Here is a 25,506-nt window from a genome sequence, read left to right as displayed (position 1 = left end):
ATATACTGTAGACTTAAAAATTTATTAAGTGGGTATATCTCTTGCTAAATGTTCTTACCGTAATAAAATAAAATAAAAACTAAATAAGTAGAATTTAGACTTCGGCCTTAGACCCATGTTCAGATCCCATGCTGCTAGTAACTATGTGATTTGTAGAAACCTCAGTTTCTTCATCTAATGAAACCCCACCTGTTTCCTTAAAAAGTTAAACATATAGAGTTCCCATCTGACCCAGCAAATACTCACTCCTAGGTGTACATCTAAGTGACTTGAAAATAGGCCTCAAAAAAATGCATGTACACATATATTCATATATAGTAGTACTATGACTAGGGTAGAAAGGGTAGAAAGAGTCCAAATGTCCATCAGTGGCTGTGGTCCACCTTTCAACAAACAAACTGTGGTCCATCTTTCACTGGAATGTTATTAAACCATAAAAAGGAATGAAGCATTGATACATGCTACCACATAGATGAACCCTGAAAACATTATGCTAAGTAAAAGAAGCCAGACACAAAGAGGTCACATATGATTCCATTTATGTGAAATATCCAGAATAGGTAAATCCATTGAGACATAAAGCAGATTGTTGGTTGCAGGGTCTGACTAGGGGCAAAAATGGTAGTAGCTGTTTAATGGGTACAGGGTTTCCTTTAAGGCAATAAAAATGCTTTGGATTCTCTGTCTCCCTCTCTTTCTGCCCCTCCCCACTCACACGGTCTCTGTCTCTCTCAAAATAAATAAACTTTCAAAAAATGTTGGGGCGCCTGGGTGGCTCAGTCGGTTAAGCAGCAGACATCGGCTCAGGTTATGGTCTCTGTGGGTTCAAGCCCCACATCAGGCTCTGTTGACAGCTCAGAGCCTGGAGCTTGCTTTGGATTCTGTGTCTCCCTCTCTCTGTGCTTCCTCTACTCACACTGTGTGTGTGTGTCTCTCTCTCTCAAAAATAAACATTAAAGGGGCGCCTGGGTGGCGCAGTCGGTTAAGCGTCCGACTTCAGCCAGGTCACGATCTCGCAGTCCGTGAGTTCGAGCCCCGCGTCGGGCTCTGGGCTGATGGCTCGGAGCCTGGAGCCTGTTTCCGATTCTGTGTCTCCCTCTCTCTCTGCCCCTCCCCCGTTCATGCTCTGTCTCTCTCTGTCCCAAAAATAAAAAAAAACGTTGAAAAAAAAAAAAAATTAAAAAAATTAAATTAAATTAAAAAAATGCTTTAGGGGAACCTGGGTGGCTCAGCCAGTTAAGCATCCAACTTCGGCTCAGGTCATGATTTCAGGGTTCGGATGGTGACTTCGAGCCCCACGTCGGGCTCTGTGCTGACAGCTCGGAGCCTGGAGCCTGCTTCAGATTCTGTGTCTCCCTCTCTCTCTCTGCTCCTCCCCTGCTTGCTCTCTCTCTCTCTCTCTCTCTCTCTCTCTCTTTCTCTCTCTCTCTCTCAAAAATAAATAAGCATTTTTTAAAAATGCTTTGGATGTAGGTAGAAGTGATTGCACAACCCTAGAAATGTACTAAAGGCCACTGATTGCTTACTCTAATGGTTAATTTCATATTATGTGAATATCACCTCAATTAAAAGAATGAGAGAAAAAGAAAGGAGAGAAGGAGGGAGGACAGGAGGGAGGAAGGAGCCTGGGGACCAGCAGTTCAGCCTCACTCGGGAACTTGTTAGCAACGCAGATCCTCAGACCCCACCCCAGCTCTGCTGAATCGGAAACTCCAGGAGCGGGGGCTCTGCAGTCTGTGCTTTTAGTAAGCTCTCCAGGTAATTATGATGCACGCTAAAAGTTGAGAGCCACTGTTTTAAGGATGAAATAAGATAACTGAGCATATGGTGTGTGGTAAGTGGTGATTATTATTATAGCCTGCTTCATTGGATCACTTGTCACAGGCTCCAAATGCGACTCTGCATCATCGTGTACCAACACGGCACATCTGAGGCCCTAATGAATAATGCGTCTTCATTTTTTCTCTCTTTGAAAGGTTCAGACTCCAGAGACAGACGGTGACAAGCTGCATTTGGCTCCACCACAGCCTGCCAAACAATTCCTCATCTCACCCCCGGCGTCTCCTCCCGTGGGCTGGCAGCCCATCAGTGATGCCACGCCAGTCCTCAACTACGACCTCCTCTATGCCGTGGCCAAACTAGGACCAGGTACGCTCTGCGACCCTTTTGTGAAAGAAACATCGTCAGCAACCTAGAAAAGCCAAACAAGATTAACAGCCTTGAAATCCGGGGCTCACGGTAACATGGGCATTTCTAATGGGTTTATTGCACTGTGTGGACAGCGAGAGGGCTGACGGATGGGAAGGCAACACCGGACTTTGTCCCTGTTTAACTGCAATTCAGGAACCGGTGCTAAAATGCCTGTCTGTGCAACTTCTGCGTTGCAATGCAGATACTTTAAGACTGGGAAGAGCTACCGAATTCCTATACCATGAGGAAGTTGTTTGTTTTCTCAGGACAGGCAAAATGAGCTCTAGCGACAGGCACGAGGCTTCGATGCTATGCAACCTTCTTTTACTGCTGCCATAGGAAAACCCAGGAACCCTCTGAAACAAGACAATCTTCCTGCCAAAGTGAAGTCTCTAGGTCCCCAAGAACCAGATCACAATAGTCTCTAACTTAAAAAAAAAAAATCTTTCAGTCCCCTCATTCTGGTGGTTGGTACAGGAGGCTCAGATTCTCTCATTCTCTGCAGTACGGTATTCCATTGGGTGAATGTGCAACCACGCTTTACTCATCCAGTCTCCTGAGTTGGACACTTAAGACAGTCTCCAGTTCCTTGCCATTACAATCAGAGCTACAGTTGGGGCACCTGGGTGGCTCAGTCGGTTAAGTGTCCAACTTCGGCTCAGGTCATGATCTTGCGGTTCGTGAGTTTGAGCCCCGCGTCGGGCTCCCTGCTGTCAGCACAGAGAATGCTTCAGATCTTCTGTCCCCCTCTTTCTGCTCCTCCCCACTTGCTCTCTCTCTCTCTCTCTCTCAAAAATAAATAAACATTTTTTTAAAAAGCTACAGTTAACATCCTCGTGCATATCTCCTATGCACTTGCCCAGAATTTCTGTACATTTTGTACCCAAGTGATATCGTCCTCACTTTCTTTTCTTTTTTTTAATATGAAATTTATTGTCCAATTGGTTTCCATACAACACCCAGTGCTCATCCCAACAGGTGCCCTCCTCAATACCCATCACCCACCCTCCCCTCCCTCCCACCCCCCATCAACCCTCAGTTTGTTCTCAGTTTTTAAGAGTCTCTTATGATTTGGCTCCCTCCCTCTCTAACCTTTCTTTTTTCCTTCCCCTCCCCCATGGTCTTCAGTTAAGTTTCTCAGGATCCACATAAGAGTGAAACCTTTCAGCAGATGTTGCCATCTTGCTGGAAAAATACTCTAAAGTATTAAGAAAGGTGAAATGAAATGGGGTTGCTTATGCCAAGGCGTTTTAAAACAGCGCTGGGAGGCCCATCCCAGAGATGGGCCTTGTGCACATCCTCACTCGGTAGGACCATGAACTTTTGGACTGGGCCAAACCACAGATATTGCAAGAACTCAGCCGGCAACTTTCCATAGGAAGAGATTTTGCTTAGTGAAAACCTTAACAACCAGTTCTGTTCAGCCAAGATATTCTGCCACCAACACCCACCAGAATCCTTTGTAAACAGCATCTACAAGCATTCCCTTTTTTCTTTAAAAATGCTTGACTTTTGTTCCCTGGGGTGGGGGGCACTACTTAGGTTGCCACAGTTCTGAGATTCCACAGAAATGCTTTTGGGGGGAGGGGGGTTTGGCTCAGCTTCTTTTCTCGGTTGACATTATTTTTCCTGTATTATAGCAGGAGGGGACATGGTGGAAAGAACAGGGGCTGAAACCAGGTGATCAGAGGGTTTAGGCACTGTGGATCCAAAGTTAAATCATGCCCATTGTGTCTGCTCTATGAGCTGGTCTCCTGATGTGAGGGGGGGCTTTAAAAATATAACCACAAGGCCCTGACTGCACCCTAAGAGATTCTGATTTAATTGACTTGGGTCAAGTTCAGGTGTCAGTATTTTTAACAAGCTCCCTGGTGATCCTGAGGTGCATATCTGTATCAAGAACCACCGGTAGCCAAGTGACGGATATCAGCCATGATAGACTTAATAATGAGTTCTTCCCAGTATTTCTCAGTGTGCTCAGGAAAACACGTGGACCCAAATCGCCCACCCCAGAAGCCTGCGGTTTTAACGTGACGAGTCTTGCACAGCCTGAAATCTGAAGACCCGACGTGGGGCTCGAACTCACAAACCGGGAGATCATAACCTGAGCCGAAGTTGGATGCTCGAAGGGCTGAGCCGCCCCGGCGCCCCTCTGGGGTTTCTTTCTAATTACCATCAAATCGCTCAGCTTCTTGGGGCCTCTACAGCGGCCATCGGTTCCACCCTTAAAGAGCCACTGTGAGAAGCAGTAGGGGCCTGACTAAGATGAACTGATAAAAGAAGTGATGTAATAACGAGAGACGTATTTGTGATGCATTATTTCTCTGAAGGCCCGGTCCGTATCCAGGAATCCTGAGCCAACGCACTTCCCACGCGTGTCTGTGCTATAGGTAAATGGAGAGTGTATAAAATGAGTTGAAATAAGTTGGGTCTTCTCAAGTCAGGCCTTGTGCAAGCCTCTCCCACAGTAATTCAGAACACTCCAGAAGCAAGAAGGCACACCCCTAGGTGGACCGACTGGAGCCAAGGTACGCCTGAGCCTCACGCACGGATACTGACAAGAACCCATCTGAACCCCTTGTACAGTTGCTTGGATGGCAGTACGTGGAGCTTCAGAGAGTCCCTGAGGTCGTGGCCGGAGGACCTAGGAGTCACTGGCCAAGCTGCATTTTACAACAGCGGAGGAAGCCGAGAGGCCCCGACAGGGGAGAAATCACTTGCCGGGACAGAGTCAGGGTTCCAAGGCGGTGATCTTCCTACTTCACTGTTGACCAAAGGAGGCCCAGGCGGAGTCAGACTTTGTGACCATCAGATCCCAGCGGGCCTCGGGTCCACTCACTCGGAGCCGGTAACCCAGTCAACTCAAATCACGTTTCATCCAAAATTGGGAAAGAAATTCGTCTGTAGTTCATGTTCACAGAGCTGGATGCAAAGACAAGATAAGGGCAAGTCTCGGATACCCTCACTGGCTGACGGAGCCGAGTGCCAGGTCTGGAAGACACTGCCAGGGGCAGGTGAGAGCTGGACCTGATGGAGGCAGAAGGAACGGATAGTGTGGGGGTTTTAGGCCTCGGAAGGGGTGCTTACAGAGCCTGGCACAGAGGAGGCAGGAAGGAGGGCTGAAATGGTCTTAAAAAGATTGTTTTACAGTTTATTCATTTTTGAGACAGAGACAGAGCGTGAGCGGGGGAGGGGCAGTGAGAGAAGGAGACACAGAATCCGAAGCTGTCAGCACAGAGCCTGACGTGGGGCTCGAACCCATGGACCACGAGATCATGACCTGAGCTGAAGTCGGACGCTCAACTGGCTGAGCCACGCGGGCGCGCCAGGAATGAAATGGTCTTAAAGAGGCGGAGGAAAAAAGGGGGTTCTTTTCAGAGTTGTGAGGAACTTACCAACCACCGTTTAAAGTGCATCCCTTTTACCTGAGTGGTGCTGCTAAACTCTGGGCTTGACTTTCCCTTTACCAAGTAAATGTACTCTGAAGTGCTCTGCACAGAGAGAGCAATCATTAATACCCCCATTTGACAGATGAGAACACTAAGCTGTACAGAGGTGAGCGAATTTGCCCAAGGTGACACAGCTGGGCGGTGGCAGAGAGAAGTGTCCAGACTGGCTCTTCTGACTCCATGAGATCTGGGGCCAGATCCCATGGCCTTTGATTGAGGATACTGGTGGCCTCAGCACACGTCAGGCCTAGGATGCTGGCAAAACCTTCATCCCGACCCTGAGTCGGCAGTTCTCTTTAATGCCACTGTGACTTTCAGAAGGCCAAATCCGGGCCTGGCCAGTGTGCAAATGAAGGCCTGTGCACTGTGTGTGTAAGAGCGGATAGTGAGGGTTTTCTGCTTTTTTAGGGATGCCCGACACTGCGTCCCCTGGAACAGCTGCCATTCGGATGCGTTTTCTGGTCTAGCTCTCTCTGCATCCTTTGCCAGCAGTCTGAGGCTGCTTCTCTTTATTTAGTTATCCATTTGTCCTTTTCCTGTGTCCTTGAAGCTTCTTCACTCCACCCAGACGGATGATCTGGAGCCAACAACTGAGTTGAAAATATCACAGAGGTTATATTAGAATCGTGAGCCCCCGGTGGCCATTTCCGCTGCACCTGTGAAGGAGCACAGCCACACCCTGCGTCCCTCCCATGCCCATCTCCGCCCCCCTCCCCACGAGGTGCCCGGGCGAGGACTTGCTTCTTCAGTCTCCTCTTGGCCCTCGGCACAAATGCTCGCTCCCTCCTCTGGTGATTTTCTATCATCTGATTCTCAGTCTCTGCTTTCTGAGGGGGGGAGAGCATGTTTTATTCATTCTGGTACTCCCAGCGCCTGAAAGCACCTTACACTAGTTGATGTTCAATAAATATTGAATGAATGAATGCATGCATGAATGAGTGACTAGATCAGAGCCATTAGCCTGCCTAGAGATAATTCCTTCACTGGCAAATTGTTGCTTTCTTACGGCTTTCGCCAGACTGCATCAGGCAACACTAAATTAATGTTTTCTCCAAGGGGAGGACTTCTAGCGTTTCTGTCTGGGGAAAAAAAAAATGATTTCGTGAGATTCATTTTTAATCCTCTGGCAGAATCATTTCAGTAACAAATGATAACTCATTCCACATGAAGGGATGGCTGCCTCCGTTCCAGGAGTACAGAAACACAGCAGAATGAGAGCAGAGAGCAACTCAAAGGGTCAGAGGAATGGGGTTGGCCTGGGAGGGGTGACCAACCCCACAAAATTGGGAGAGCGGACTGATTAGAGACATGGAAATCCGAAGCTGCCGGGAAGAATTAAGTCTGAAGAAAGAGCATCATGGAGCAGGGATCCGGGGCAAGATGGCACCCAGGTTCAGGATCCCACCCCAGTGGGAGCTCTGACGCATCCAGCCACCCTGAAAGGCAATGACGGACATCACCAAGACTCTTTCACGGAGGCTCCAACAAGCAGGGGCAACATGGTGCCCCCTTTCCTTCATCAGGAAAGGAACCCTGGTGACCCCCTTCCAGAGAGGTCCAGCGCAAGCTCCCTGGAACTTCCAGAGAGGCTCTGGAAATAAGCGTGGAGAGTGCAATTACAGTGGAACCGTGATCAAACCCAAGCCCGTGGGATTCCTTTGAAATCCTTAACAGGCTGTTACAACACCTCTTAAGACACAAGGGCCACATCACCCTGGAGAAGCAAGTCTGGTTCTATTCGTTGCAGAGAGAACAAGTTTATATCAGGAAAATGGGAGAGGCACAATTTCAAACTTTCTTAACTATTGTCCCCAAGACTGTATGTTCTGTTTTTGATCCAAACTAAGTAAAATAGATAAATTAGGAAAAACATTTTAAATAGAAATAACGGTTAAAACATATATTAGGGCTTACTAATATAATGGGCCAGGCACTGTTCTAAACACCTTAGTATATTATCTCATTTAATGCCCACAGCAAGTCTGTGACACAGGAATTGTTCTTCTCCTCATTTACGCAGCTGGGGAATGTGAGGCACAGAGTGGGTAAGTAGCTTGCCCAAGGCTACACAGCTGGTAAGTTGAAACAGGCACCTCTGCCATAAGCAAGAAGCAGAAAGATTTGATTGAGCCAGCGCCTTTGTCCTGGGGAGTGAAAAGTGTGAGAAGCCAGAGAGGTCTCCTGAACGGTAACATTAATTTCTCTAGAAGAAATTCACGAGTGTTGCAAGAGGGAGTTTTAAAAATGTGAAACAACTTACACAATTTGTTCCTCCACATTTTGTTTCTGGGCTTATTGGAAGTGCCCGACCACACACGCAGGCCTCCAAGGTCCATTCGGTGCTTTTCTCTCTCGTCCTCCGGGACATGCCAATCAGGATTTGCCTTCTTCTGCTCTGTTTAAAGGACAGTTACCGTGTCTATCAAACAGAGGCCCTCTACATTTACATAATTCCTCCTGGTGAATTTAGAGAAGCCCATCATCAAACAATCATCTAGGCAAAAGAAGGTGGGCTTAGACCAAGAAGAAAATGAATCGAATATGCATTTTGGTTTATACATCTGTCATTCCTGACTCCAGAAAGAGTACGGTGCTATGTTCTTTTCAGATGTACAGCAAAATAGGAAACACAAAAACCCAGCCCAGCAAGCCAGCTTATCTATACCAATCAGCAAAAATGGGAACACAAAGATGTTACAATGTACTAAATGGGTGGTAAATCAGAAGTGAGATGTGAAATGCCAGCCTTTATTCTGCTCTCTAGGATGGCTCTGGAAGGTCATGTTCATTGTCACTGAAAATGCCTGCAGGGAACGATATGAAAAGTCATTGTCTGTTCCTTTTTTTCCTCCTGCTATTTTTAGATCTTGTTAGGGAGATCAATTTTAGTTAACTGCAGAGCAGGGCTTAAAATGGTGCCCAAGTTTCAAGTTGCGAACATCTGCTATATTTAGCCTTTTTCCTTTTTCCAAATTCCTCTCCATCAAAACATGCCATAGTAAAGCAGTTTTGCTGGTTTGCTGCTTAGTATACAGCGTTTCCTCTACAAGGAAAATATATTTCATTAATTCATGTAACTTTATAAGGAAGAAAGAGTTTCTATTCCAGGCTCATTGATTCAAAGGTAGAGCAAATTCTGTTTTTTAAATATAGATGAACACCTATATTTTGGGTGCATATGTATGACTATTATATAAGCCTCAGTTCTTGTTCAACAACTGCTATTTCCTGGTCACAGATATGAAAAGCAAATAAAACAGTCAGGCTCCAGGATTTCCGCTCACACCATCTCCTCCGTCATCCCCCACCCGAGGCACGCAGATTTGTGATATTGGACCACATGCTCAGAATTTTCCATCTCCTTTCAAAGAATCTTCCCTGGAAAAATTAATGTTCGAAAAGCTTTTCTTCTCAGCATGTACTCCACAATTATTTTTATGTTTTTTTAAGCTTATTTATTTATTTTTGAGAGAGAGAGAGAGAGAGAGAGAGAGAGAATCACAAGCAAGCTCCACGCTGCCAGCACGGAGCCTGATGCAGGGCTCGATCCCCTGAACTGTGAGATCATGACCTGAGCCGATCGGAATCAAGAGTCAGATGCTTAACTGACTGAGCCACCTAGGTGCCCCCACAATTATTTTTAATCACTGATGAGTAGCAATATAAAATTCTTCTTTTTCTTCCTTCGCAGGTAAAATATGCACATTGTAGAACAATAGAAAAGACACCTGACCATCCCTAGAGCTATGCCCTTAGCCAGGCCCCTAATATCAGCCAAGGTCAAACACAATGGTTACTTCCAGAGAGCAAATCCTCATGCCTCTTTGACCAAGCATCTCTTTCTTTCCCTATGTTGCTACTTTTCTCTCACCTGGGTGGATGAGCCCCCCCCCCCCCCCGTCACAAGCTTCAGAGTCTCCCTTTATCTTCCCAATCCCCCTCCTTCCACGGTTTCCTTAGTCTTTCTTGTCCATACCTTCCTTGTAGGATTCTACTTCCTTGGCTCAACCACTAATTCAGGTCCTCAGTCAATCAGTTGTCCCCATGAAGTACTTTAGGTCCTAAATGACTCAGGAGGGATTGAAGGTACACAGCCCCACCTCATCCAGTCTTAGAGGGAAACCCCCAGAAGATAAACAAACTTTCTTTTATTGAACCAGAACACCTCTTATAACCCAACTACAGAAGTGTTCTCTGTCCTTCTACCTCTCTTCCCCGCCCCTTCTCTCCCTCTCCTCCTACCCCCTTTTACCAAGGATCCTTTCTGGTTTCCTACTTTGATGTGGGTTGGGACTGAGGATGGGAGGTAAGGAGGAAGAACCCCAGTCGTTTCTGTGGATAATAATTTCCTGACATGAGCTCACACTAGACCTGAGTGCAGGCAACATGGTGGTCATGCTTTGGCCTCGGCATGCCTGGATTGGAATCCTAGCTCCACTTGTTTGAGCTGGACCTTGAGCAATTTACTTCACTTCTCTGCACCTCTTTATTTTTCAATGGTGATCACTCGGCAACCTGCAAGATCATCGTGAAGATGGAATAAGTAATATACATGAGGTACTCAGCCCAGTTCCCGGCACACAGGAACTATCAGATCCATGGTGGTTGCTGTGGTCGTTCTGTTCAGAGCAGAACTGTTTAGCAGGACATCCTCTGAGAGATGTTTTCTGTGCCAGTACATGAATTAAGGTATGTAAAGCACTTGGAACAGTGTCTCCCTGCCAGCGAGCACAGTGTCCCTCTCCTTTGTGGTGGTCGCGGTTGCTCTTCACATGGGTTTGTTCTCTGAACTCCCCATGGACTTGGGTTGGTCTGTGCTTTGCTTTTACTCTTTGCCTCCCAAGCTTCTAGGGCATTCTTTAACAGAAGCAGCTGCTGCATGAAGGACAAGGGACAGAGTTGCTATTCAATGATTTGACCCCACCCTCAAGACTACCTGCAGCATTTTTCTTTGGGGTCTATCAAAATGAGATGGGAGCTCATGGAAACGCAGAGGTATCCGCGAGAGAAAAAATTGCAAAGGACTTCTCTCTCTGGAATGTTTCTTCCTCCCTGGAATATTTCTTTTAATCGTGAAGCCTCTTTCCACTTCTACTTAGAAAATAAGTTCTTTCTCCACCCCCAGACTGAGCTTGTAAACAGACAGCTGTGATTTGCAAAGTCTCCAGGAAGAGCCCCTCCTCCCAGAAATATCTCCTCTTTTATTTTTGTAGCCGTCAGAGAGGCTCCAACACGAAGAAAGAGATTTCTCTTGCTTTACGGTGATGACTCCAACTTGGGATGTGAGTTTAAACCCAGGCACCACCTTTTATTAGCTGTGTGACCTTGAGAAAGTGTCTTAATTTCTCTGTGCCTCAACAGTAAAACCAGATTGTTGCAGTCATCAAATTAGATAGCCCAAATGAATCTCCATGTCCAGCACAGGACATGGTGAATGCTCAACATGTATTACCTGGTTTTGGTCACTTGATTTTTAAATCATATCTTAGCCTTTTGTTAAAATGTAAGTGCCTGCATCAAGCTCTTAGCGCCATGTTTTCTTAGGGTGAAATCTGTGATATTTTGGAACGGATGGCCCTACGCCCTGTGGTCCATTTAGCATTTTCATGCATCACCTACTGAATGCCAGCATCCCCACCCAACCCTGTCCCTGTGAAAAACAAAAAACAAAAAAAAAAAACTTAGCACCCTTGTTTGAGAACCATAGTAATTACACCTTTGCAGCATTTATCAGGTGGGTCTCAAATTCGAGAAAGACATAGAGGCAAGGAGTGCCTAGGAGGGGGTCAGAGGTACCAGTGTGGAGCAGAAGGAGGAGGGGCGAGGAGAGAGGGGAGCCGTCCAGAGAAGTGCTACCCACGCCGGTGCCCCTTCCAGGTGCATGAGCGGGCACGCACGCGCGCACACGCACACGCTCCCTTTGCTTCCCTTTGGAAAAATAGGGGAAGACAAGAATGCCGGAAGAGAACTTAAAAATACTGTTAAATCGCGTATGGAGGGCGGGGGAGGATGGTATCGCTTCTGGAAGCTTCCTGATGTTTTTCCCCAAAACTCCTCTTTCTCTTGAGGAACACTTGTGGCCCCACATCAAACCAGCATTAGCCCTGCCAGGATTGAGAGAGGTTTAAAAGACATGGTGACTTTAGACAGCAGCCAGGGTCTTGGTGGAAGAAAGGAAGTGCAGGTCGCCCCACCCCTGCTTCCTGCAGGGGGGCTGTCCTGCCCCTCCTCCCCAGTCCTCTGAGAGCTACATAGGGCTAGCAGCCTCTGTCTCTGCTGTTGACAAGGGACAGGTTTACCGGGGCTTGGCAACCTTCTTCCCCTTCCCCACCCCGCCAAATTTAAGTCCTAAACCTGATACGTGAAAGGAAAGGGAATCCAAGTGTGAATACCTTTCTTTTTTTTTTTTAAGTTTATTTATTTATTTTGGAGAGACAAAGCGTGAGCAAGGTAGGGGCAGAGAGAGAGGGAGAGAGAATCCCAAGCAGTGCGGAGCCCGATTCAGGGCTTGAACTCGCAAACTGTGAGAGCATCACCTGCGCCAGAAGCAAGAGTCGGATGCTTAACCGACTGAGTCACCCAGGTGCCCCTTAAGTGTGAACACCTTTCAAGCCCATTTCAAATTATGCTGAACTCGGCCCTCAGTCCCTGTTTTCGGTCCCATCAACAGGCAGCATGCTTGATAAACTAACACATAGAAATTCCTCATTGCTTGTTCCATAGATCAGAACTGATGCTTCTATTTCCTCTTGAAAATAGCACGTTCACAATAAAAATACTGGGGAGGGGGGTTTGCAGTGCCTTTTACACATGATAAGCCTAAACGCGTTTTAATACTAGAATCCCTATTCCTCATCTTACTGAAAATTCCTCATCTTGGCTCTTGACTTAAACCAAAGCTCAGTGCTCAGCACCCAGCATGGTTCTGTCTATGTTCAAAGGTCCTGCTGAAAGTGTCCTTAGCACGGGCCTTGAGAAGCCCTCATCCATTCTTAAATTCAATGCCGATTAATAACAGATGCCTTCGTTTTCCCTGTCGGGTTGAGAACTCATTGAAGGGTAGGTCAGAATAAGACAGATGAGATGAATAGTGCCAGCTTTGTTTCTGATGAAACACTGAGGCTGAGAATGTGGCCGAGGTGAACCCCAGCCCGGGTTTCCTAACGCTGAAGTCCAGAACCCAGAGTTTAACTCACCAGGCCTGCCACAGACCACCCCACATGGGCTGGGTCTCCTCCGGGGGCCTTAGCACATGGCCCAGTGCAGAGAAGGGCACAGGACCTTTGCAGGCAGGGATGGCCCAAAGGGAAAAGTGGAGAGGGCGAGCTGAGCAGGGGCAGTTCTTTTCCCCAGAGTCACCTCTCTGCTTCCGCTGGAGGGGAGTGAGAGAGCGGCCACAGAGCGAGGTCCCTCTGTGGAGCTTCGTCCATAAGAAAGGAAGGACGGGAACTGGGGTGGTGTCCAGTGGAATGTAGCACCTGAGCAGAGAAAGAGGATAAAACACAGGCAATTAATTTCAAGTCAATTTCGTGGCTTAGCTTGCTTCCGAACAAAGAGAACGTGTGTGACCGATGACTTATCGATTGCTACGTAACAAGGATCCCAAAATGAAGGCCTTGAAACAATATCACTTATTTTGCTCACAGATCTGCTACTCAGGCAGGGCTTGGGGGAGAGCTCATTCTCTTGTCTGCTGCTTGCAGTGTTCCTGGGGCAGCTCAGCCGGGACCAGCAAATCTGCTTTCAAGATGGTTTACTCACAGGGCTGGCAAGCCAGTGTGCCTGACAGCTCAGACAGGCTGTGGGTCAGGGCCCCTGGTTCCTCTCTGTGCGAGCCTCTTCATGGGCTGCTTGGACTTCCTTACAACGTGGAGACGAGGTTCCAGAAATGAGCATCCTGACAGAGCAAGGTGGACGTGCATGGCGTTTTTGTGACCTGACTCAGAATTCACACCGGTTACTTCTGCGGCAGGATACTAGTCAAGGCAGTCAGCCATAAAGGCCTGTCCGGGGGTGCCTGGGTGACTCAGTCCCTTAAGCATCCAACTTAGGCTCAGGTCATGATCTCGCGGTCCTTGTGTTGGAGCCCCGCATTGGGCTCTGTGCTGACAGCTCAGAGCCTGGAGCCTGCTTTGGATTCTGTGCCCCGCTCCCCACTCCCCCGCTTACACTCTGCTCTCTCTTGTCTCTCAAAAATGAATAAATGTTTAAAAAATTTTTTTTAAATAAAGGCCTGTCCAGATTTGAGGGGAAGGACCACAGTGGGAACAGTCCTCCATGAATGAGTGGCAAGGTTCTTGAAGAGTAATGTTTAGCAAGAAATTTGATGGCCATCTCTGCCAAACACAGTCAGTCTGCTACGACACTAACTCTCCTGTTGAGAATTCGCCTTTCATATGAAAGGTAATAAAATTAAATCCAGAAGGAAACATCCCCCCAACGCCAGAGACCAAAGCTACCATAAGAGATGTAAGTCAAATCCTTTTATAATGTATAGTATAGAGTATTTATTTTCATAATGATTAAGTGTTATCATTTGAGAAGATTCATTGTCAAGGAGACCATGCCTAGGATAACTAGCAATTGGCCAGAACAAGAAGAGGCAGGATGCAGAAGGAATAAATAGTTCCTCTTTAGCTAGAGAGCAACTATTCGCTAAATTAGAAGTTGCCTTAAAGATACATTAAGGTGAAAGTTAAACCCAGCTCTTGTCATAGGTGAACACCACGGGAGTCAGGACAGACAGAGCCGGAGAGTGACTGCAAGCATGTTCTTTGAGGTCAGACCGGCCTGAGTTTGAATCCCGGCTCTGCCATTGACTTCCTCGGTGATGGCAGTTTCCTCCTGCATAACCTAGAGAGGATGACACCCACAGTACAGAGCTGTCGTCATAATTAAATATCCAATTTGCGTGAAGGACTTAGAGACGCATCTGGCATTTAGCGAGGGCGCGGTAAATAGTTGCCGTGTGTAAAGCGGATGGTGAGTTTCCATGACACCTCCCGTGTCCTACCACGGCCGGCACGCTGAAAACGGAGTAAATACCTGCCCTTGCTTGGTTTTCTGCTCAGCCGAAAAGCTAAAGCTTACACACGTTAAACAATAGGAGGCAAATGTGTGAGTGCCTACCGGACATGGCAGAAGCGTGTCAAAAGCGTGTCACGACCCAGTAACATGTTTTTGGAGCATTTACATATACCTGAAGCCGCATCCGTCACTACGGCCACCACTGCAGCAGCTTGGAACGTAAAACGTCATCAGATGAAACAACTAACGTATAATAGAAAAGGTGCTATAACTAGGCGTTACACACAAGTGATTCACATGATCTCAGAAAGAAAAAAAGAGAGAGAGAGAGAGAGATGTCATTTCAAAAGCAACGTGAGGTCTTCCTTCTTGTGGGAACACAAGTGTGGAAAAGGGTGGGGAGACAGGAAAAAGGAGAGAAACTTACCAGTGGGGGTGGGGAGTGGTAAAGAGAACAAGGATCAGTTCATTTTGAGGGTCGGGATTTATGACACCCCTCTGCCCTTCACGGGACTCCGCATGTCACCATCCACCCCTCTTGCTGCTTACAACAGTGACTGGACTGAATAAAAACTCTTTGCAATTATTCATTTCTTAATTCTCGAACTGTCTGGCCGCGTGACCAGGTTGGTTCATCACACTGAAAACGGGAAATTATTTTGGGCAGCCTCACTGACCACAACATCACCCTAAATAATCATTAAATAATCATGCCATGCATCTGAGGAGGGCTTTAAAGTATCTGACAAATATTTCCTTATTTCGTAGCGTGGTGATGTGATGGTTATTCCCATTTCGCAGATGAGGAAAACTGGGGCATAGAATGTTATATATCTCTCAGCGTCACATCGCTGGCCCGAATGAGGTGACGTCTCCAAACGTTGCTTTAGGAAGCTTATTCCGGCAGTGGACATTAGTTCCTGTGGTGGGGTCATCAGCTGAGAGCACTCGGGTGGGAAGTGGTGAACCGTGAATGCAGGCATTGTAAGCAGGGGGTAGCAAGGGAGCGTATGGAGAAATGTTTCAGAGCAGTGTTGAATAATGCTCTGTGATGGCTTAACTACCATGGATGGAAGACAGAGAAGCTTCTAAGGTGACCAACTCTACAGATTTGGCACCTAGGATATGGAACCTCCCCGAGAAATGTGATAGCTGGAGAGGACACATAGATTGACAGGGAACATAAATAATTCTGTGGATATGTGAGTTTGGAGAAGACTAGAAGACTTTTGCAGAGATGTCCCTAAGGCCAGAGAGGTGCAGGTGTGAGACCAGGCTGGGCACATAGCATCTCATAGAGACAGAAAGTGGGAGCTCATGATGTTCCAGAGAGAGAATCTTTCAGAGATGAATGGAAGCCACGTGAGGAATAGAGCAAACCCTAGTCTCGTGCCTGCTAGACCCTGCGGTCTTTTGAAAGCCTCTGGGACAGGGGTCCCGTCTCTTTGGCAGAGCTCAGGTAAGGACTTGTGCAAGGAGGCACTCAAGTCACAGGAGGGTTTCCCTTTCCTGCCATCTCGAGAGTTTTCTTACCAGGAATCTGAACAGTCTCAGCTCTGCTATAATATATGCAAATATAGCACTGTAACATCTCCTTGCCTTTAACGCATCTCATTATGCTGATTTTTAGACACTGTGCATAATCACACTGATTATTTTAGAGAGAATCCAAGAAGGAGCCAACTCCTGACCCGTAAGCCAAAGGGGGCAGCGTAATGGAGAACTTCCAGGGGTACTGGGACCAGCGGTCACCAACACACATCTCTGTGAGTGTGCCAGAACTGTGTCACCACATCCCCCAGGTGCCCCCCCCAACCCCCCGGGCAGACAGGGTGTGACCTTCTCCCTCCTGAGAACAGGAGGCAGCCTGTGGACACCTCCATGTCCTCCAGACCTGCAGGAATCAGGACCTTGTCATCAACCTGTCTCCATCCACTCAGAAAAAGAGGCGACAGAATTTGACATTTATTTCGAACAGTGGCCACGCCTACATCACTTCCAAAGGCCTGAATGACAGTTTCACTTTTGGCCACGTGCTGGAGGAGTTTGCACGTGCTCGGCTGGGAATTCATTTCAACAGGGGTAGGTGGAAAACCCCGCGTGATGTACTTTCTGGAAGCCTTTGGCTCCGGCCTCCTTTCTGCTCACAGGGGAAAGGACAGTTTGAATACAGACTTGAGGATTGGGAGTGTGATGGGTGACCCTCTGCTTGTCCTTTCAAAGAAACGCTGTGGCCATGCTCAGTGTGGTGTGGCAGGACAGACCCACCCTGAGTGGCCAGGGCCCCACGGGCTCCTTGTCCCCCACCAAGCCCAGTTGGTCACCATGCAGGGTGACAGCATTGACGTCAGCCCTGGTGGTAGAGGAATTAGCTGAAGCCCAAAGGGAAAGAGAAGCCAAAAAAAGAAGAATTCAATCCAGCAACACCAAAGCTATTTCTTTTTTATTTTGTGGGCTCTTAGCAGCTGTTAAGCTTTGCTGGATTTTGATAGTAAGAAAGTTTCCAAATATGGAACAGTGAAATGTCAGAGTTAATGGGATCACAGCAATGAAGTCTCTCTACGACCAAGTAGTCTGACTTTGTTAGCTCCACGTGCTCAACATAAAGCTGCCCCGCACGGAGCAGGGCCCTGGGCTTTCCTGTTCCATCCCGAGTGTACCCCCGGCACATCTGGCCTAAAAGGAAAGCACTCAGGTTGGAATTGGTAAACACCTTGCAACTAGACGTATCTTTACAGCAGTGTTCTTTATGCAAGCCAGGGCAAACAAGTGACTTAATTAAAAGGCTTGCTTCATTATATACATTGTACTATGATACAAATATAAATAGAGGGGCGCCTGGGTGGCTCAGTCGGTTGAGCGTCCGACTTCGGCTCAGGTCATGATCTCGCGGTCCGTGAGTTCGAGTCCCGCTTTGGGCTCTGGGCTGACAGCTCGGAGCCTGGAACCTGTTTCGGCTTCTGTGTCTCCCTCTCTCTCTGCCCCTCCCCCGCTCATGCTCTGTCTGTCTCTCTCTCTCAAAAATAATAAACATCAAAAAAACTGTAATATGAATATAAATACATATAAAGCTAACAACTAGCTTCTGGCCAACGAGTAAGGAAAGGGGCAGGGTGTCTGGTCAGCCCCTTGGCTGGGGACCTGCCACCACCCCTTCCCCCGCCGGCCTCACAGTCTCCATGCTTTTGCTGGGTGACAGCAAATTCTGTCCCATCATCCTAAGACGGCCATCGCCTCCCCCTGCATGGCAAGCGACAGGGCGACGCGCGGGACTCCAGCAGCCATTGGTGTCCCTCCAAGAAGTGCCACTCCTCCAAACCTGAGAATTTGCAAGACATCCTGATGCAAACAAAGAACAGCCTTATTTGTGTACTCGTTCCTTTCTCCTTCTCTTGTTGGAGGGCGTCTCTCATTCAGAGTTTGCAGAGCATCCCCAGAGGAAGGAGAGCATTTCGGAAAGCTTGGGTACAGCGAAGTCATCGCCCGCCGTTTGCGGTGGCACCCGGAGGGGCTTGCTGTCCCCCCAGAAAACAAAGATGAGAAAGAAGACCACAGATTAATTTGAGCTGCTGGGGGGCGGCTCGCGAGCTGATAAGTCCTGGCTGCTTTCCCGCTATGCGTCCAGCGTCCCTCCCTCCTGCCCTCTCCCTGCACCGTTCTCACTTTCCGATGAAAAATTAGCATGCAGGAGGCAGGCAGGGAGGAGGCACGCTGGGTGCATGCCCGCGCCCTGGCGGGACCACAGCCTCCAGCCCGCCACTTAAACCCCCAGAACGGTGGCTGCCCTTTAACACCGAGAAGCACCAGGGGATGCTGGCTACCAAAGGAGATGTCGCTCAGAATAGGCAGGGTCGCATCCTCATACCAGTAAACTATTTTTTTTTAAGTTTACTTATTTCTTTTGAGAGAGACAGAGACAGCACGAGCGGAGGAGGGGCAGAGAGGGAGGGAGAGAGAGAATCCCAAGCAGGCTCAGAGCCCGCTGCGGGACTGGAACCCACGAAGCCGGGGAGATCGCAACCTGAGTGGATGCCCAAGCCAACCAGGAGCCCCGCGGTCAACTCTGTTTTCAACAGGCAGCACCGCTAAGCTGTCAGCAGCTCGAGAAGCCCTGCTCCGAGATGCCACCCGCCAGGTCTGCCCACCCCTGGCCCGGAGCCTCGCAGGCAACTTTTACGCCAGAGCCACGTCATGGAGATTCCTGTCCTTCGCATGTGGCATGTGGTTCTTCTGCCCCGGGGGTTTTGGTTACAATGACAAAATACCTCAGAGGAGGGTGGAGCACCATTGAATAAGCATCGACGCATATACACCACAGCTGTAGGTGTGAGCGTTCTCACGACTTCAGAGCGGGTTGCCACGCGGTTCCCGTAATGCCAACAATCCCCGCTGCAGGGAGACAAAGCCAAGCATGAATGAGGGCGGCAAGTTTCTCTTTCCTGCTTCTGCTCCTGTTTGTGTCACTGTCCCCTCCCGATTCCACACCGGTCCACCTCCGCTCCCTTCTGCCAGAGATTTCACACCCGCTGACGCAATTCTCGCTCCCTGCAATTTCACCAAATCTAGACTCGAAAAGATAGAGTCTTTATGAGCCCAATTCCTATGGCTCTGGCCAGTGCTGTCACTCTCGGCTCCTGCCAATCCCAGGGAAATCCTGGAGCTGAACCACTCCGTTTTTGTGAGCTATTCCTCTCCCTCACCCAGGAAAGCCTCTGCTCTCCACACCAGGATGTCAAGGGCAGCCCAGCGAAGACTTCTCTGACCCTTAACAGAAAGAGAACACTCTTAGCAGCACGTGGCTATATTAGTCTGCCAAGGTTGCAGAAGCTTCAAAAAAGGTATTGGGGTTCCTGGGCGGCTCTGTCAGTTAAGCTTCCTACTCCGACTCCGGCCATGATCTCGAGGCTGGCTCGGGAGTTCGAGCCCCGTGTCGGGCTCTCTGCTGTCAGTGTGAGCCCGATTCAGATCTTCTCTGCCCATTCTCTCTCTCTCTCCCTCTCAGAAATGAGTAAACATTTTAAACAATGTACCGACTCAAGTTCTGGAGTTACAAGTTCGGGACCAAGGTGTCAGCAGGGCCTCCCTCCCTCTGAAGGCGCTAGGGAAGGACCTGTCCCAGGAGCCTCTCCCGGCTTCTGGTAGCTCCTGGGCTGTGGTGAGGGCCTGCGTCCCAACTTCCCCTTTTTGTAAGGACACCAGGCATCCTGGATTAGGGATCTACCCTAATGGCCTCATTTTAACTTAATCATCTCCGAGAACCCTGTAAGGTCACAGTCACAGGTACCGGGGATTAGGACTTAGACGTCTTTGCAGGGGGGACACAATTCTCCCCATAACAATAGCAGACTCTGAACGTTCACGTCCTTCCCAGCATCACTTACAAGAGCTTTGACACTCGTTACATGAGTAGTGCTCCTCACCCCTTTATGTCAGCGCCCAGATTTTAAACCTGTACCTCGTAAGCATTTGCTGTTTTCACTGTGGGTGCTCACCAAAATGTACCCAGCGGCACATACACAGCACCCCGGCCCCGAAACTGACCGTACTTGCTCCGGCCGGCCGGAAGGGACACTTCCCACTACAGACTGGGGATGACAGGCAAGGCTTCTGGACTGGGTGGTATCTGCCTCTCATCCTGGAGGGAGGGCAGGTTTTAGGAAGCTCGCAAAGAGAGGTGAGCCTAGGCCAGAGAAAAGTAGCTGCTTTGGTCGTGCGGACACAAGAGTGAACAAACCTTTTCTAAAATGTTAAAGAGAAAGGAAGAGAGTTTTATTTGAGCCCAAGTTAGGACAGCTGCCCAGAATGCACAGTCTTTACAAAGAAGAGAGTGCTCTGAGGAAGGAACATTTGGGGACAGGGTTAGGTATCTCTTTTTAGAGAAAGAGTTACAAACCATCACAACAAAGGACACTCCAGACAGGTACAGACTTTATCTTATGTTTTTAGGCTTTGCAAGGCTGTACGACTTTAATCTTCTGGGAACCAGGGAGGGGTTTTTTTTGTTCTTCTTATGTTTGGAATGCTCTTTTTTTGGTGTTTTGGGTTTTGTCGTTGTTTTGTTTTGCCTTTTATTTTTATTTTTTTCAGGTTATTTATTTATTTTGAGGGAGAGAGAGAGAGAGCACAGCTGGGGAGGGACAGAGATAAGGAGACACAGAATCTCCAGCAGGCTCCACACCATCCGCACAGAACCCCACGTGGGGCTTGAACTCACACACTGTGAGATCATGACCTGAGCTGAGATCAAGAGTCAGATGCTTAACCGACTGTACCGCCCAGGTGCCCCTGTTGTTGTTGTTGTTGTTGTTGTTGTTTAACGAAGCTGACTTAAGATGTGTGCTCAGGGCAGAAATACAGCCCATGCTTTAGAGGTTTTGCCGAGTCATGTTGACCTTGGTAAATGTTGAAGTATAGCTTCCCTGAGGGTCACCTGGGTGGCTCAGTCGGTTGAGCATCCCACTTCAGCTCAGGTCATGATCTCGCGGTTCCTGAGTTCAAGTCCCACATCAGGCTCCGTGCTGACAGCTCGGAGCCTGGAGCCTCCTTCAGATTCTATGTCTCCCTCTCTCTCTCTACCCACCCCCCCCCCCACCCCACACATGCTCTCTCTCTGTCTCAAAAATAAATAAACATTTAAAAAAATATGTTTTTTTAAATATAGCTTCCCTGGGAACCAAGGGGCAGAGCCCACAAGCGTGAAAGTTGAATATTTCCTTCATCAGTAGGAGCGAGGATGCGGCAGTTTGTTTTTAGATTTTTCCCCATCGGGAAGGATGGGAAGTGAAGGTTGGGATGTCAGGAGAAGATGATGAGTGTGTCAACAGTTAAACTGAGAAGTTAAAGCATGCAGATGGAGACCGCCTGGAGGTCTTCTATTTGTCATTTATACCCACGTCAATCGTCGCCTCTACTGGGAAGCCTTTCAGTGTTACTTTCTCCTTACAGTTTGGCGCCTCAGCCCTTGACATATTTTGCCACGCTAGTGCTTACCATGGTATCTTCTGGTACTTCCTGTGTCTGTGTGTGGCCGCAGGGCTGTGCTCCTGTGCCTGTAGTCTTATCACCTTATCACCAGCAATAGGCTAGACCGTGGGGAATGCTCAGTAAATACCTCCTGAGGCAAAACAAAAGCAGGAAGCCAGTCAGCTTAACAGCCATCTGACTATAAGATGCACCAGTCAAGAAGGACAGACTCTTATAACTTGAAGGGACCTCGGCAGCCATCGAACCCCATCCCCCAGTAACCACCGCAAATCCCAGACGAGTGATGATCCCACCTTATTCCCTCCTGGGGCGGCTCTTGGCATAAGAAGTATGCGGCTGGAGGAGACCTTAGAGACTGTGCTGTCCAGGAGGTGAACGAGTGAAGCTGTTGGCTCAAGGTCACTCAGCAATTAGCAACAATGATGGGAAACAGAAGAAACTGAGAACTCGCCACCTGACCTACTATGTCATCACCACGGTCCCGTGGGTTGTGGCTACGACCGTGTTGAAGTTTACAGTTGAGAGTGCTGAGGCTACAAGAGGGTGAGTGGCCTGCTCAGGGTTGTCTGGTTATAGGTGGTAGAACAGGGACACAATGACAGAGTGATCTCACTCCATTTTCCAGTGCCCCCCGCCATTCTTGGATAAGACCCAGGTTTCCTGAGACAATGTGACACTGTCTTCTTCCTTGCAGAACGAAACTTGCCGAAGAATCTGCTCCGAGCTCCCTTCTGCTTTATCACCTCCACTTTTCTTGCTTTTCAGGAGAGAAGTATGAGCTCCATGCAGGGACTGAGTCCACCCCAAGTGTCGTCGTGCACGTGTGTGACAGTGACATAGAGGAAGAAGAGGATCCAAAGACTTCCCCAAAGCCAAAAATCATCCAAACCCGGCGTCCTGGCCTGCCACCCTCCGTGTCCAACTGAGCTCACCGCTCCGCCTCAACGATAATATCTGTCTCCTCTTTATCATGCTTTTTTCCCCTCTGTTGTTTGTTTGTCGAAAAAAAAAATAATTGCCTTTCAATCCCTGGGTGTTTGGTTGTTTGAGATTCCTTCCTTGTAATCAAGCCTCTCGGACAAAAGGGCTAGGAAAAGGTGATATGTTTCCTGATCATATCATACCCATCAAGCATAATCCATTATTTAGAAGGTTCTAGAAAAAAAAAAAAGTAGTATTTTCTTATTAAAGAATCTGCACAGCCTATATCTTCACTCTCTCTTGTTGATCCAAGCCAGAGACATCAGTAACAAATAGCACCCGTGTTGTTTGTGATCTGTTTCAGTCCCAGTCCTGACGTGTGTGCGTTGTTTCTTCCTGGCCACTTAAGTAGGACCATAAGTAAACTTGACCTTGACTGCATGAGATATCCCTATCTGGTCTCACTCAGTCCTCTGCATCCCGACATTCCCAGGACATGCATGATCACCAGCATTTATTTTCATGATTCGAGGATATACTATAACTCACAGATTGTCAGCATCCAGCCATGTCCTATCTAGATTAGAAAACTTACTAGCATCCTCCAGCTTAAAAAGTCTGGGTATATCCACTATTTTGAGTCAATACTTCATAGCTCTGTTAAAATTCCTGGAGGCAGCACTGAGCTTGGCCCCAAAGATATTCCTCAGTAGATTTTGAACACCACTTCCATATAGAACTTTCCCAGCCTCACTGGGGAGGCTTGTCCAGGGTGATAGAGACCGATTTCAGACAAACCTATTTATTATAAAAGTTTCATGGTGTCTGAATGATTGTTTTTTTCTCTTTGTATATTTGTACAAATGTTTCAGCTGTGCTTTTAAAATCTGGATGTTTTTTATTTAGTGACTGTTCAGCCATTAGCTGCTTACCAACATGATACGTGCATTGCTTATGAATGCATTCATATACTAATACAGATAATCTGATAATATTACACTCTATTATGGATAATGCTGAATTTTGAAAGGGCACAAAACTTCTCATGCCACTATATAAATGATTAGCCAACATCTTTGCTATCGAGAACACTTGTTTTTAAATAAAGGCAAGGCGCAAGTGTCCGTTGTAGACAATTTGGATGAAGCTAAATCGCCAGAACGTAGCAGCCACTGAGCATTTGAAAAAGGAAAGGGTAGTAGATAAACGTATACCAATCCTACTCATGCAATGGCCATGTTGCTCAAAAACATTTGTTTTCGTCACATGTGATATTTCTATTTCTGTAGCCCGAAGTGCATTACAGAAGATACACCTATAAAACCATTACCTTCTGCTATATGTGCAAGGCCTCATCTACTCCTGTACATTTAACGAATTACTTTAGATGCAAACGCCAGTTACAATGGAGAGGGGAAATACTTTCATTACCCAAGCCTCAGAGAAACACACGAGAACAAGAACATAGCCAACTTATGGAAGGATTGTCGTGGTTTTTGACTAAGGTGTATGTAAGTTTCATCAGAAACTTAAAACAGACCGATCACTCAGAAATTAAAGTCCGTTCTACTGTGAATATAGCAATATAGTACTGGGCACAGTACAGGTGAAACTGAGGACAGCATTGCTTGTAAAACCCTGAGTTGCCATACGAAAAATGAAGGCTCCTTTCAAAAATAAAATCTGAGGAGTGTATAATAAGCAAATGCTTTGACTTTCCTTTGCTGTGGAGGTTTTTGGTTTTTCCTTAACAAATGAAAGATTAGACTTAGGAGTGGAGAAATGCTGCCCTCTAGTGGAAGAAATATTTTCTGAGCTCCTGAGACTAACGGAGAGCTGCAGCAGTCGGCCATTTTGTCCTGAATCTCTTAGTCCTCTGAGGGTCATTTGACTTTCTAAACTATTCAGAATTTTCAGAATGCAAGTTCTAAGGAGATCTGGCTGAGAAAAATATTTGGAGATCATTTTTGACGTGTTTTAGAGCAGGTACCATCACTCATTTCCAGCCAAATTTAGTGAAAGTTAAAATGACCATTCTGTGTTACACAAAATAAAAACACAGTGGAGCGTATGACCCAACTGGTTAGTCTTGGTGCCATTGATTGCAAAGTTTCGATGTTAATCTGTCTCAGGTCAAGTACTTCTTTCATTAGGCTGGGTTTGGGGAGGGGGGAGGAGGAACTTTTCCCAGGAGATCAGTAAGAAACTGGAAGGACTCCCGGAAGGGTTTCAGCAGAGCCTCCTGCACTGTGAAAGTCAGAATTGCCTCAGCATTTCCATGACGCACATTATGCAAATCTCTTTATCACTATTTTAAGTTTGAAAAGTTTAAATATGGAGGGGAAGGGGAGATTTCCACCAACTGAATCATTTGTGCACGTGTATAGCTCAAAAGAGCTTAGACTTCAAATATACCTGGTGAATGACTCTTTGTCCGTGTAGTATAATTTCTGTGTTGTCTTTCTTAGCTATTTTTGAGTGGTAATTGTGAAAGAGTGCAATGCAGCCTATAATAGTCTTTCTAAAAAGTTACCAACAGGTGAGATTCACTTTTCTGTGTTCTTACTGAAAGGAGCAGAGGGGGAAGCTGGGTGGCAACCATCTCCTGAAGGAACAGGAAATTTGAGCAAGGCATAAAGGGATGGGTTGGGCTCTGATAAGGGGAACTATCTTATTGTCATGCCTCAAACATGTCGGTCTGAAAGGCCATTTCAAATGTACTAAGGACCCTCTTGAAACATCTCTCCCACACTCTTCTTTAGTTTAAAGCACTGTAAGAAACCCAAAGTGGGAAACGTTTTATTATGTAGAACACAAAGTGCACTATCATAAAGTACAAGATGGGTACATGGTATTTCATTACAATTAAGAGCGTCTGTTTCTCAAATTACATTAGGAGAGTTAACAGGAAAGCGTCTCAGACTGGGAGAAGATA

General features: G+C 47.4%; 1 protein-coding gene across 6 annotated transcripts in view; it reads left to right on the top strand.

Annotated features, from left to right (window-relative positions):
* The window catches only part of RCAN2 (regulator of calcineurin 2), a 273,661-nt gene extending 248,663 nt beyond the window's left edge, over positions 1 to 24,998 (top strand). For all 6 annotated transcript variants that reach the window (XM_042938963.1, XM_042938964.1, XM_042938966.1 and 3 more), the window contains 2 exons: positions 1,977 to 2,148; positions 22,416 to 24,998. In XM_042938963.1, coding sequence (XP_042794897.1) covers positions 1,977 to 2,148; positions 22,416 to 22,576 — 333 coding nt within the window. In that variant the 3' untranslated portion in view covers positions 22,577 to 24,998. The remainder of the gene's footprint in view (positions 1 to 1,976; positions 2,149 to 22,415) is intronic.
* Positions 24,999 to 25,506: the final 508 nt, after the last annotated feature.

Source organism: Panthera leo, chromosome B2, assembly GCF_018350215.1.
Source record: "Panthera leo isolate Ple1 chromosome B2, P.leo_Ple1_pat1.1, whole genome shotgun sequence".
NCBI classification, from domain to species: Eukaryota; Metazoa; Chordata; class Mammalia; order Carnivora; family Felidae; genus Panthera; species Panthera leo.
This window is presented reverse-complemented; position numbering and strand designations above follow the sequence as displayed.